Source organism: Ovis aries, chromosome 4 (assembly GCF_016772045.2).
Source record: "Ovis aries strain OAR_USU_Benz2616 breed Rambouillet chromosome 4, ARS-UI_Ramb_v3.0, whole genome shotgun sequence".
Lineage (NCBI taxonomy): Eukaryota > Metazoa > Chordata > Mammalia > Artiodactyla > Bovidae > Ovis > Ovis aries.
The window spans coordinates 48,155,710-48,169,831 of NC_056057.1; the positions used below are offsets into that span (position 1 = coordinate 48,155,710).

The 14,122-nt window shown below is 38.7% G+C and overlaps 1 protein-coding gene across 4 annotated transcripts in view; it reads left to right on the forward strand.

Annotated features, from left to right (window-relative positions):
• RINT1 (RAD50 interactor 1) overlaps nucleotides 1-14,122 on the forward strand; it is a 24,716-nt gene continuing 10,594 nt past the window's right edge. For 2 of the 4 annotated variants that reach the window (XM_060415006.1, XM_015095259.4), the window contains exons 1-9: nucleotides 1-152; nucleotides 596-641; nucleotides 6,206-6,390; nucleotides 7,876-8,117; nucleotides 10,267-10,440; nucleotides 10,539-10,688; nucleotides 11,235-11,391; nucleotides 13,207-13,317; nucleotides 13,414-13,639. In XM_060415006.1, the coding sequence (XP_060270989.1) occupies nucleotides 111-152; nucleotides 596-641; nucleotides 6,206-6,390; nucleotides 7,876-8,117; nucleotides 10,267-10,440; nucleotides 10,539-10,688; nucleotides 11,235-11,391; nucleotides 13,207-13,317; nucleotides 13,414-13,639 (1,333 nt within the window). In that variant the 5' untranslated portion in view covers nucleotides 1-110. Of the gene's footprint in view, nucleotides 538-595; nucleotides 642-2,090; nucleotides 2,234-6,205; nucleotides 6,391-7,875; nucleotides 8,118-10,266; nucleotides 10,441-10,538; nucleotides 10,689-11,234; nucleotides 11,392-13,206; nucleotides 13,318-13,413; nucleotides 13,640-14,122 lie in introns of all 4 variants that reach the window. The other 2 variants (XM_060415005.1, XM_060415008.1) reach the window with 2 other exon arrangements.

Here is a 14,122-nt window from a genome sequence, read left to right on the forward strand (position 1 = left end):
GTGGCGTCCGGCGCTACGGTCTCCGAGGCTCATCTCTGATCGCTGGCGGGAGCCAGAGTCCATTGGCCACGCTGGCTGCGCAAGGAGCAGACGACTCGCGCGGAAGCAGGATGCTCCTGGCCGGCGAGAGCGGCGAGGCACCCGTCACTCCGGTTAGGTGGCCCTGGTGACCCGGGGAGGGGACACTGGTGGCCCAGTGAGGTGGCACAGACCTCCAGGGGAGAGTGTCTCAGTGAGGTGGAGTTGACGGCCTGGGGACGCGGTTGCCGTGACCCCGGGGAGATGGCCCTTGCTGCTCTGGCAAGGTGGCAGACCTCCCGGGGGAGGTGGCCCCAGTGCGGTAGCTCTGGCGATCCCTGGTGATATGACCTAGATCGTTCTGGAGAGGTGTCCCTGGAGGCCAGGCAAGGTAACCCCAGCTCTCTGGGGATGTGACAGTGGTGGCACCAGGGACGTGGCCCTTTGGGAACCTCCAGACTCTGGCCTCCCAGGAAGTTGAGAAGTTGTCCTCCACTGGATGCCCCCTGAGAGCCCTGTGTGAGTTCCCCCTGTCACGTCAGTCTTGATGTGTTTGTCTTACCTGTTCTCCTTCTAGTGCTGCTCTGAAAATGGTGACCAAAAGAAGAACCTCAAGGAGAAAAGTAAGCAGATTCCAAACACCTTAGCACTTTGCACCCAGCCATCGCTCCAAAACTCGGTTCTCGGGTCTGCATCCAGAAGGATCTTATTAGCCTGTTAATCTTTTAGATAAAGTATCGTTTTTTCCTTTTTGTACAACCTGCTTGCATAGTTGTTGACCCCATGGACTGCAGCACGCCAGGATCCTCCATCCTTCCTATCTCCCTGAGTTTGTTCAGATTCATGTCCATTGAGTTGGTGATGCTATCTAACCATCTCATCCTGGGCCACCTTCCTCTCCATTTTTCTTCAGTCTTGCATAGTAATAAATACTAATCATCATGCACATATTTTTGACTTTCAAGATTGTGTAAAATGTGGGGTAATTTGGAGACTAGCACTTCCTGATCCCTACCTAGTGCAAGGACTGGTGTGGTTTCACTCCAGTGCTGCCCTTCCACTGGGTTCAGAATAATTGGGGCCTGCCTGTTATTTTAATGAAGCATCAACTTGTTAAGCATCAGGAATTTGGAGGGGCTAATGATCTAGGAGAGATGACCATCATCATAGTTGCATTTAAAGGAGTCAAATAATAATTGTTTAGTTGTACTTTACCTTCAGTGAATTTGCAGTTAACATTGATCTGGGAAGAGCACAACAGATCACCTGGTTCCTGGATCTTGAACTGGGCAAGGAAAGGGAAAAGGTCAATGTTTACTACCTGCAGGGGCACATGCCAGGGCTGTGAACATTTGGCATTTTACTTTAATGAGCTAAATGTGGCAAGCTTTTGGGAAATCATCAAGGGCTTTTGAAGTGAAATTTATGGGTAGAGGAAGGGGGAAGCATGGAACAGCTGTTCCATCAAAGAGTTTTTGGTTCTTCTGACCATGGCAAATAGTCTGGGAATGAGTAGTGGTAACAGACAGGGTGCCCATGTTACCATATTGGCATTAGGACTTAGACTTACCCTTAACATTGCCTGTTGCTACAGTCTGTCTCAGAAAGCAAGCTATGAGCACTTCATAGTACTTGGCAGTCACAGCTGCCACAACTCAGCTCCTTTTACCTAAAGGCAAAGGATTTGAGAGGATCTCATACCATTCAGTTAAACCCTTCCCTTTCCACCTTTCCCCCATTCATATGCTTGGGAAGTTGATGCCACTGAGCTGTAGATTTTATCTTTGTCTCTCCTTTGGTGGCTTGGTCAATTTCTCTGCAATTAAAAGTGTGCTTTACAAAAAATAGAGGAGAGACATTAACACCTCCCTCCCCACCCCCGAAAATTACCAGTGGGTCATTTTAAAGGATGTTATTTGAATAAGAATGTACTATGGTGCATTTAAATGGTTAAATCAAAAAAGTATAATATTTTTGTAAAAAGTGAAGGTAGAATTTACTCTATAAGCTACAGCAAGCTTAGAGTTCACAAAATATTCCCTCCGCCCATAGTCCTGCCTCTGTGTCTGCAGATACATCACACAAACTTACATGTTTTATGTAAGATAAATGAAAAGACATGGCATTGAGACTCCTGTACATAATAGTATATGGATTCCTGTAGTAATAAAGTTTGATGCAGTCCAGCCAATTCTGATCATACCTGAAGGAGAAGGTAAGAATATTGTGTTAAGAGTCCCACTTACAACCTTTTAAATGTAGGCAGGGCAAATGTTAGAATTTATAGTTGGGAAGTTGAGGCATAGACTTTTATTAGTTTTGCTGCTACCTACCAGTGGGCTACTGGTTCTCATAGCATGGGAAAAAGCATTTAATTCTTATAAATTGAATAGAACAAAGGAGAAAAAAAAATTTATGGGCTGGGGAGGGGAATATACACAGCGTTAAACACTGGTATATATTATGTTAATTGCTGATAGTTACATTTTACACTTAAGCATATCTTTATTTAGATATTCTTTCATTTTGTCAGAAGTGGCTGTTGTTTTCTAATGAGGCTGTTATAACCTCTTGCCCTTCATTGCTGTTTCTTTAAAACTTTATTTTTGAGAAGCAGACTCACAGATACAGAGAACAAACTAGTGGTTACCCATGAGGAGAGGTAAGTGTGGACAGGCAATATAGGGGTAGGGTATCTAGAGGTACAAACTATTACGTATAAAATAAGCACTGAGTGAAATAAGTCAGACAGGAAAAGACAAATATCCTATATCACTTACATGTGGAATCTAAAAAAATGGTACAAATAAATTTATTTACAAAACAGAAGTAGAGTCACATATGTAAGAAACAGACTTAGGGTTACCCGGGGTTGGTGGTGGGAGGGAAAAGAGGGAGACTTGGATTGACACATACACACTACTATATATAAAACAGATAACTGGGACTTCCCTGGTGGTCTAGTGGTTGAGAATCTGCCTTGCAATGCAAGGGACGCATGTTCAATCCCTGGTCTGGGAACTAAGATCCCACATGCTGCAGAGCAACTAAGCTCATGTGCCACAACTAATCCCTGAGGCAGCCAAGATGAATAAATAAATAAATTTTTTAAAAAAACCTAATAAAGGACCTACTGTATAGCAGGGAACTCTACTCAGTACTCAGTAATAACCTATATGGGAAAATAATCTTAAGAATGGATATATAACTGATTCACTTGCTGTACAGCAGAAACTAATACAACATTGTAGATCAACTATACGCCAATAAATTTTTTAAAAAGCTATGAGGATATTTTGCACAACATGGGGAGTATAACCAATATATTATAACTATAAATGGAATGTAGCCTTTAAAATTTGTGAATCACTATACTGTATACCTGTAACTTTCTATACAGCAACTATATACTTAAAAAAAGAAAAACGCTTTATTTGTGGTAAAGAACCCAGTTCTACAAGGTTAACTCCAAGGAAGAACAGAGGTGAAGTCCAATCTGGAGTGCTCCCCAGGAGGCTCTGTATTGTTCCCCCAGGCTTATCTCTTACGTGCATACCTTGTTTGTTTTATGGTTTTGCTTTTCAAGAAATTGCCATAGTCTTTGTAATGAAATATGTGCTGATACAATCAAGCTTTTAACAAACCATAAATGGTTTGTTTAGAGAAGACCAAATCCTTTAGGCAAATCTGCAGTAGAGAAATGCATGGTATGTTCAGGTTTATTCTAATGTTTGGTTTCCATGAAGTCCATTCTCTTTCTCTGGGGCCTTCTTTTATAGTGTTTATTTTCATTTGGAGTTCAATGGCTGTTCCTCTAAATTTTTACATTATCTTGGGTTTTGCTTTTTTAAATTTCTAGAAACAACTTATATCTAGAGAGATTAAACCCTGTAAATGAAATAATTCACGTTGTGGACTCAGTAGAGTTGAGCGTGTTTAGTATCAGGGAAGTTAATGGCTGCACAGTGACACGACAGACCAGTGGATAAAAACTGCTCCTTATGTAAAAGAGTTTTAAGTTTCAAATGCAGTTGTACAAAACTGACCATTTCAGACACAGGGAAAAAAGGAAATATGAGAGAAAACACAAATTACCAGGAAAAACTGGAAAAATTACCAGTATCAAGTCTGACCCAAACTTTGGGTTTCCTAAGCTTCTGCAGGAAGAGGGAAACTGCAAGGAACCAAAGGAGACGCTTACACATGGAAACACACTTCAAAGGGAAACAGTTCTTAGCACACGGGGGTGGGAGGAGGAGAAGGGTATGGTAATCAGCTGTGGGTGGTGATGCTCCTACCTTCTTTGCCAAGAAGCTGCTCTGGGCCTTTGAGTTTGTCAGGTTCAGGGCACGTTCAGAAAGCCATCCTGGTGTAGACCATCACAAAGGTATAGCTAAAGATCATCTGGAAAAGAGGAGCAGTGTTGTTGGTCCACAAATTTAGGAAAATAATTGCCTTTGAAGTGAATTGTTTAACTAGAAATTTGTTTTCTTCAGTGTTTTGTTTAAAAATTAGAATTTTAAAACTGAAATACTTGAATCTTCATTGTGCAAAGAATTCAAGGTAACTTGCTTAATTATGCCTTAAATATTCTGAATAGTAGAAGAAGGTATAGAGTCTTGCAGAGTGAAAAACTGACTTGTGAAATACAGGACATCATTGACTTTATGCCATGGAAACAATCTCACTTCAGATCGTACAATTTAGTGGTTGTGCTAGCCATTTTGAGTTTTCCTGGTAATTTGTGTTTTCTCTCATATTTCCTTTTTGCCCTGTGTCTGAAATGGTCATTTTTGTACAACTGCATTTGAAACTTAAAACTCTTTTACATAAAGGAGGAGTTTTTATTCACTGGTCTCCCTTTCAAATTTTTTCCATATACTTGAGATCTTTCAATACCATTTTTTTTTTAAAACATTTTAAAACCAGAGTCCTCCTTTAATGTTATTCTAGATTATACCATCTGGTTCTTTACAAATTTTGAAAATATATTACTAATTTAATAGAATCTATCAGATTTGACCTTTCCTCTCCAGTAACAAAATAGATTCTTAAGATAGAGTTGTCTGGAAACATTTAATGTGTTTATAACTGCATTGTCATGCCAACATCTATTGAAACCTCTGGTTACTAGGACAGAATTTAGTAATTTTTCCTTCACTCTGAATTGCCTCATCTCTTAAGCATTTTGTAGTATCCTTGATCAATAAATTGCTTTATAGATATTCATCTGGGTATTTGTCTATGAGTATATTTAGATACATATATATACTCATATGTAATATTTGTGATGCTGAAGAAGACTCTTTGAGAGTCGTTTGGAATGCGAGGAGATCAAACCTGAATTAGCTGAAGCCCCAATACTTTGACCACCTGATGCGAAGAACCGATTTATTGGAAAAGATTCTGATGCTGGGAAAGATTGAAGGCAGGAGGAGAAGAGGGCGACATAGGATAAGATGGTTGGATAGCATCACCAACCCAATGGATATGAATTTGAGCAGACTCTAGGAGATAGTGGGGACAGGGAAGCCTGATGTGGTGCAGTCCATAGGGTCACAAAGAGTTGGACATGACTTAGTGACTAAATAACAACATATATATATATATATATGCATATGGAGTCATCACTTGGTATCCATGGGGCATTGCTTTCAGAATCCTTGCATATATTAAAATTCCTGGATTTTCTAGTCCTTTATATAAGATGGCACAGTATTTGCATATAGCCTACACATATCTTCTGTATGCTTAAATTATCTCTAGGTTACTTATAATACCTAGTGCTAATAATAATAGTGTATATATTAATACAGTGTCAATGCTATGTAAATAATTATTGGAGCATGGCAAATTTATGTTGATTTTTGGAACTTCTGGATTTTTTTTGACTTTTTTTATATGCAGTTGGTTGAATCCATGGACATGGAGGGCTGATTGTATATATAAATATATAAGATATAGTGTGTATATATATACATATATTCATATTTATACATACTATATTCATTTGGATATTTTTGTGAACATATATATATATACATACAAATACTGTATATAAACAAAATGCCATATATAGTGCTTAGTAACTTTTGAAAGTAGACATGTTGCCTTATATATCATTTGCCTTTCCTTTAACTCTATAGTAGTTAGTGGTGTTGAGTAATTGTTATTCTTTTCATTTTAGGTGACATAAATATTGCAGCTCTTGTTAAAAATGAACAAGTCTGTGAAGGTACAGATAATAGTGATCTTCCTTCCTGTGTGTCGGCATTTATAGAAAAGGAAGTCGGAAATGACCTTAAATCTTTAAAGAAACTTGATAAACTCATAGAACAGATGACAGAAAGTAAAATGCAGTTAGAAGAACAGGCAAGTATTAAAACTCATTGAAACAACATCAGGAGTATACTCATTATGTGCTGTGTGCTCAGTTGTGTCTGAATCTTTGTGACCCCAAGGACTGTATATAGTCTGCCAGGCTCCTCTGCCCATGGAATTTCCCAGACAAGAATCCTGGAGTGGGTTGCCATTTCCTTCTCCAATACACGTTATAATGTAATGTAAATACAACTAATATATCAATACATATAGATCTCTTCTAATGGTTTTATGGTATTCAAATGTGGCTGTACATAATTTATTTAATCAAGCCCTTATTGGTTGATCTCTTTGCTATTCCCAGTTTTTATCATAAATAATATGAAAATAAACATGGTTATATTAAATCATAAATCCCACTGAATTATTCCTTTATTAAGAACTCGTCATGGCATCCCATTGCTTATTGGAAAAAGCCAGGCATTCTTGTAATGCCCAAGATGCCCCCTACCTATTTCGGCTCATCTCTCTGCATTTCTTTGAACTGGATTCTGTGCCCTCCTCCCCATTTTGCTATTCTCTGATCATGACTGACCGGTTTCTTTTGCCTGAAATGCCCTTGCCTTCCAAACTTTGCTAAAAATTTCCGCCAAGTCTGCAAAGGTCTGTGCATGAGCCATGCAAGTACAATTGCTGGAACCCTGTAAGAAGTGCAGAATTTCAGTCCCTACTTCAGACCTGTTGAGTCTGAATTTGCACTCTAACTATATCTCTAAGTGATTCCTATGCACATTCAAGTCTGGAAAACACCACCTTAGTACACCATTACACCTGGCATCTCTTTTATTGCACTAATCCCACTATTGAAGATGTGCCTGTATCTTTCTTTTGTAACAACTGTGATTAAGGGCAGATGCTGTGTCTACTTTATCTATCAGTCCCTAGCACAGTGCCTGGTGTAGAATAAGTGTCTCATTAGTGTTGATTAAATTGGAATTCCTCTAATATATTCTTATCATATTGTACTGATGCCTGATATTTGTATGTGTTTCTATCTACTATAAGAAAAATCCATTTAATAAAATACCATTTCTAAAGGCATTACCTGGATATCATCTTACCAAGCATGTCAATGGTTCGTTCTTAACTTGGGCTTAAATCAGAATCACTTGGCGAACTTTTGCAAAATACAGAAACCCAGACATTTATAATCACAGTCTCATTTGTTTTTGAAGGAAAATCTTTAGTGGGTAAAGCAGGTAAATGTTCTCTCACTGAACACTCTGAAAGTGCTTTGTGATAGTAGACCCAAAGATATATACTGTTTACCAGGGCCCTCCCTACACACCTCCACATTAGCATTTTATGTTGAGGCCTGGGTAGTATAGGATGCAGAAATCCAACCTGAAGCTTTTAAATGACAATTTTTATTTGTTTAGAACATACATGCATTTTGAAGGTAACTAATAAAGAAGGTTTTGAGAATCTTACCTGATTGTTGCTGTTTTTTATTGTTTTTATTATTGGTATGGTCAGGTACTTACAGTTTCATCAGAAATCCCTAAAAGAATTCACAGTGCCTTAAAAAAGGCAGAAGAATCAAAGCAATTCCTTAATCAATTTCTGGAGCAAGAAACCCATCTCTTCAGTTCCATTAACAGCCATTTGCTGACCGCACAGCCCTGGATGGAAGATCTTGGAGCCATGATTAACCAAATTGAAGAAATTGAACGGCATCTTGCTTACCTTAAATGGATTTCACAAATTGAAGAACTAAGGTAAAATAAGCCTCTTTGTTCTCATAATTATTATTTTCCTTTGAGACTCTGTCTTAGAGAGTACATGGATGCCATTAAATAATTGAGTTAATTAAAGATTATAATAATGTGATTTTACCAGTTATGAAAATAGCATTATGATAATGATTCCTTTATTGTGAATGAACATAAACTTTTCCGGGGGCTTAATTTGCATTTAAAAGAAAGGAATCCAAGTAAAAAATTCAAGTCCCATAGTTGTACTGTGCACACACGATGAAAATTATAATGCCATATTAATAAAACAGCTCATCAGAGTAGTGATATTCCTCTTTTAACCTTTTAGAGATGGTCACTTAATGAAATGGATTGCTTTATCTATGATTCAATTTTTTTTTTTTTTTTTTAGTGTATATCACCTAAGTGGATAGTGGATATTTAGTGGATTTTTTTTTAGTGGATATCACCTAAGAAGAGCTACATAGTATATTATTAGACGAATAACAAGCCCTCCTACTTTTGAATAGGGAGGAAAAAAAAAAGAAGGTAGACCCTTGAACAAAGCAGAGGTTAGGAGCACCAGAGCTCCTCCAATGGCAAGTCTGCATACATCTTATAAGCAGACTGAAAGTGAAAGAAAGTGAAAGTTGCTCAGTCGTGTCCGACTCTTTGCGACCCCATGAACTATACAGTCCATGGAATTCTCTAGGTCAAATGGGAGTGGGTAGCCTTTCCCTTCTCCAGGGGATCTTCCCAACCCAGGGATCAAACCCAGGTTTCCCTCATTGCAGGCGGATTCTTTACCAGCTGAGCCACAAGGGAAGCCCAGACTTCTATTTCTATAAGCAGACTCCTATAGTTCAAACCCATATTGTTCAAGGGTCTATTGTACTTCTTTTTGAATTGAATGCATATCATTGATTGATTATGTCTGGTATTGCCTTTCAAACAAGCTGAATTAACATTTCTGCTTACATTGGCAGATGTTTTGGTTTCATAATTTCAATTATGAAAATAACTATGAAAGACAAAATCTGTTAGGAAACTTAATGATTAGAAAAGGGGAAGAAAGAAAAATGAGAGAATGAGAGTAGGGGAAGGCCAAAGTGCTGTCAAAAATAAAGCACAGCCAGTGGAAAACAAAGGTGTGGAGGAAGGACTAGCACCTAGTGGAGCTGGGCAGGTCGTAGTCGGCTTCCAGCTCCTCAGCCAGCCTTGGTAGAATGCACACAGGCCGCCTAGAGAGAGAGCACTTATTTCCAATTTCCTGATGACCTCTGAACAGAGATTCATTATTGAAAAGGTTAACTTTTGTTCCTTATTCTGGCTTAAGATATGGAATGTGGTTTTTATCAAAAGAAGCATTTCATTTTCAAATGTTCTTTGAGCCAGTGTGTAAAATGGTAGTCATATGCTGAATTAGTCCTGAAGACATGTTGTATTTGGCTTGTATTAAAGAATTTGATTAGTAGTTTGATTTTGCATGGAAATCTTGATTTCTCCTAAAAATGTTTAAGATTTGGCCACATTAGATCTACATTCCAGTGTGACAACCCTAGGCTAGAGCCTTAGGGTGGGGTATGTGCTTTTTACTTGGCTCGCCTTTGCTTTTCTTAATTTACTTTGCCTGTCGGGCCTTTCTAGGCATTTGACTTTGCTATCCTCGCTATAGAGCTTGCCTTAAATTTTATGTGCAGCTTGGCAGTAACTTGAAAGGACTTGATTCTGAGGTGCCACCTCCCTAAGTTCCCTATAGTCAGGTTCAGCTGGGCAAAGTAGATACAGATTGAAGACTAGCATTATTGACTTACCAGATGCCACCCCCATTCTCCCCTTGGATTAAGATTCTGTAAAAGACAGATTTCTTAGAAATGAGGGGTGCCTGATGGAATGTGACAGAGGAAAAGTCTGTCCTATTGGGAGAGCTGGGCAGGCAAAGGTGGAGGCAGATGTCCTGAACACAGCCCACTGCTCTTAGGAGGATGCTGAGGATTCCAGGCTCCTAAAGACTGGGGTGTCAAGTTAAAAAAAAAAAAACAACACTTTAGGTTAGTGCTTCCTTCTTCTTTTGGTTGTAGCTTTATGTAAAGCAGGAGGAAGAAGCAGTTTTCCACATTTGGAATTACTCTGAACAAAGTGTCTTTCAACTTTGCTCCTCCTTATCTTTCAGTGATAACATTCAGCAATATCTGATGACCAATAATGTCCCAGAGGCAGCCTCTACTCTGGTGTCCATGGCAGAACTTGACATCAAGCTTCAGGAATCTTCCTGTACTCATCTTCTGGGTTTCATGAGAGCCACAGTTAAATTCTGGCATAAAATTCTCAAGGACAAGCTTACAAGGCAAGGAATTTGTCCATGTTTCATGGTAATTGCTTTCAGATGGCTCTTTGATGTTCATTGTGTTTGATAGCAATACTTCTCTCACTTTTCTGTTACAGTGATTTTGAGGAAATTTTAGCACAGCTTCACTGGCCATTCATCACACCCCCTCAGTCTCAAACTGTTGGCATCAGTCGACCAGCCAGTGCCCCTGAGATATACAGTAACCTGGAGACACTCTTCTGTCAGCTTCTGAAACTACAAACCTCGTATCTTTTGAGGGGTTAAAACTTACTAAAATTTCTTTTTTCTAGAGTGGATTTGGACCAGAAAGGAAAGCTTTCTGAAAGTGGCCAAGAAGCAAAATGGGAGGAGTACTAGGTTTGGACTTACCTGTGTATGGTTATGTAGTGGGCGGGAGTGGTGCTGTTCTCCTTCCAAATAAACTGCGTGTGGGTGGAAGGGCTGTGAGGAGTTCTGAACTACATGATTGACCCAAGTTTGCATCACATATAGGTCTCTTGGGACAATCAAAAAACTGGGCAAAATTGGAAGGAAGCCTTAGTAACTTAGTGTTAATTTAATAAAATGATTATTCAAATGTGTTTCCTTACTTATTATCCTTTATCTTAGGAAAGATTAATTCTAATAACATTTCTCATGGACTTTTTACTTAAGTCATATGTAATTTAAAGTGAGATTACATATTATCTGTATAATTTCTCAGTATCATATATATCTGCTAGATAAATGTTCTGTGTGTATACATATCTATACATATATGCTTTTCTTTTTCCTTGACTTTACTATGTCAGAGATGAATTATTTACTGAGCCAAAACAGCTTCCAGAAAAATACTCTCTTCCCACGTCCCCTTCTGTCATCCTGCCCATCCAGATTATGCTGACTCCCCTTCAGAAGAGGTTCAGGTATCACTTCAGAGGGAACCGGCAGACTAACGTTATAAGCAAGGTGTGCTTTGCCGCTTCTTGCCCCGGTTTTAATTAATAGCAAATACTAAGGATGTCCCTACTTTTGCTGGCTTAAGTTAAATTCTGATTCTATCCGCATTCCTGTTTTTTCTCTAAAGAGCTAAATTCCAGTTTGGTCACTGCCCTTTACAGATATAACTTGGGACTTGTGTTGATATGTCGTTAAGAATCAGTGCGCTCATTAACACACCGTCTGACCACTTCCTCAGGTTTCTTCTGGGGTGTGCTGTAGCGTTTGCTGTGGCACTTTTTTACAACTGGATCCCCATGTGTTCCACTGTGCAAACTGCTCCTTCAGGTTTATGAATACATCAGAAAGAGAAGTGAGAGTCAAAAGGGAGCAGAGCATTAGCTTTTGAATGGAAGTGCTAATGTGCTCAGTGATTTGTAGTGGGACTTCCCTGGTGGTCCACGGTTAGGACTCTGTGCTTCCACCATAGGGGGCGTGGGTTTGATCTTTGGTCAGGGAACAAAGATCCCATGTGCCATGCAGCACGGCCAAAAAATAAAAATAAATAAGAATAAGAATTAAAAAAAATATAAAATGATTTGTAGCTATACAAGAGAGAGTATGGGGATAAGTAACAGGAATGACTTTGAGGAAATTATCACCAGCATTTTAGTTGAGGGACCACACCCAAGTGTATTGGACATCCTGTTGAGACTTTTTCTTTAATCTGCTCTGAAAATCACAGACAACTGTTTTCAGTGAAGTTTGATTGAATGTGTTGAGAATTATAACCTTGGGAGTTGCTAGGGGGTGGATACTGTGTATCCTTGAAGTCTTCCTACATGTGATGCAGTGCAAGTAGCAGAGGAGTCCTACAGAAAGTGTTTTGAATTAAATGATTTAAAATGCCTGATTACTTGGCAGACATTGTACGTCACATATAAATGAGTTTACAGGCTTTATAGAATTGTAAAGGAATCAAGGGATAGGCAGTTATATCTATGTAGGGAAGAGTGGGATAACAATGAATTTCTGGTTCTCAAATTCAGCTTGTTCTTTTGTACTTCTTGGGTCTCCCTCTCTTGGATGGGGTGTTGGTGGAAAGAAGAGTAGAACCAGTTAGTAAGTGGTAAGTGACACAAAAGAAGTCTAAACTGTAGAGAGGCAGTAATGATTTGAGAAAATTGTTAGTTCTGTTGGTTGCTTTTTAAATTGTAGTTCCAGTGGTCTAGTACTCTGACAGGAAGCCTGAACTATGCAGGCCCCGAGATTAACTGCCCCTTTTTCATTTCTGTATTCCCAGCATCTAGCACACAGCAGGGTTTTACCTTTCAGAAAATGTTTTAGAGTTCCTGTCCAACAAAACATAGAAGGTTTATAGAATCACCTCTAGTGACAATTTAAAAAAACTGCACAGTTACATTACTTTTCTGTAATTACAGCTGCTTTAAGTCTTTATATTTTTTGTAACGCCGACCAGCCAAATTTTTCTTAATTTAGCTTTTGAAAAAAAGAAAAAACAGAAGAAAGTCATGTTTAAAAATTATTTTGGAAAGTTATTTCCAAAAAATTATATAAAGGCCATCATTCTTTGTGATACTTATCTTTTACATATTTCTAAAGTGCTAGGTTTTAAATATTTATGGTAATTTAAATTCATTAGTTGACTTAAGCCACATTATTGAAATTTATTGGGAGTACATTGGGAAACATTTGATTATTAAGCCTTCTGTGAATGTAAAGTTCAGAGTCAAAACTGTGCTCTTATGTATACAAACATTTAACTAACTGTAACTTTCTAGTTGGAATGAGTTAAGAATTCAAACTGTTCATCTTCTTCCTTAGCCTGAATGGTACTTGGCTCAGGTTCTTCTGTGGATCGGGAACCACACTCAGTTTCTGGATGAGAAGATTCAGCCAATATTGGACAAAGTGGGCTCTTTGGTAAACGCAAGGGTAAGAGATTCAGTCCAAAGCATTTCAGTTTCAGAGTTGCAGGTGTCCATGAATAAGCTGTCATTTTCATTTCCTTATGCTTCTATGTTTTTTTAGCTTGAATTTTCTCGGGGACTTATGATGCTGATTCTTGAGAAGTTAGCTGCTGATATTCCTTGTCTGCTCTATGACGACAGTCTCTTCTGTCATTTGGTGGACGAGGTGCTTTTGTTTGAAAGAGAACTACACAGCGTTCATGGCTATCCTAGCACTTTTGCTAATTGTATGCATATTCTATCAGAGGAGACCTGTTTTCAGAGATGGTTGACTGTGGAGAGAAAATGTAAGTGCTCATATGCCTGTAGGCTGGGGAGAGGTATCTCTTATTGTGAATACAAAATTTTAGGTGTTATTCTTCTCCATTTCTGGGTAGAAACTAGTGTCATCTAAATTTTTCTCGGTTGAGGTTTATCAAGTTGCCTTCAGAGATTATCTTCTTTTCTTCCCATCAAGCTTCAGTTTTTCCCAGAATTGTACTCTATGTATTTCTAGGATAGAATATTCAAGCCAGGGACTTCTCTGGTGCTCCAGTGGCTAAGACTTGTGCTCCCAATACAGGGGGACTAGGTTTGTTCCTCAGGGAACCAGGTCCCACATGCTGCAACTCGGAGTTTCCTTGCTGCAGCTAAAGATGCTGCATGCGCAACTAAAAAGATACTGAGTGCCACAACTAAGACCTGGCACAGCCAAATAAATACAGCTATTTTTTTTAAAGTTTAACCCAGTAGCGTTAACTGTTTTATGGATTTTACATATAGTATTTCTG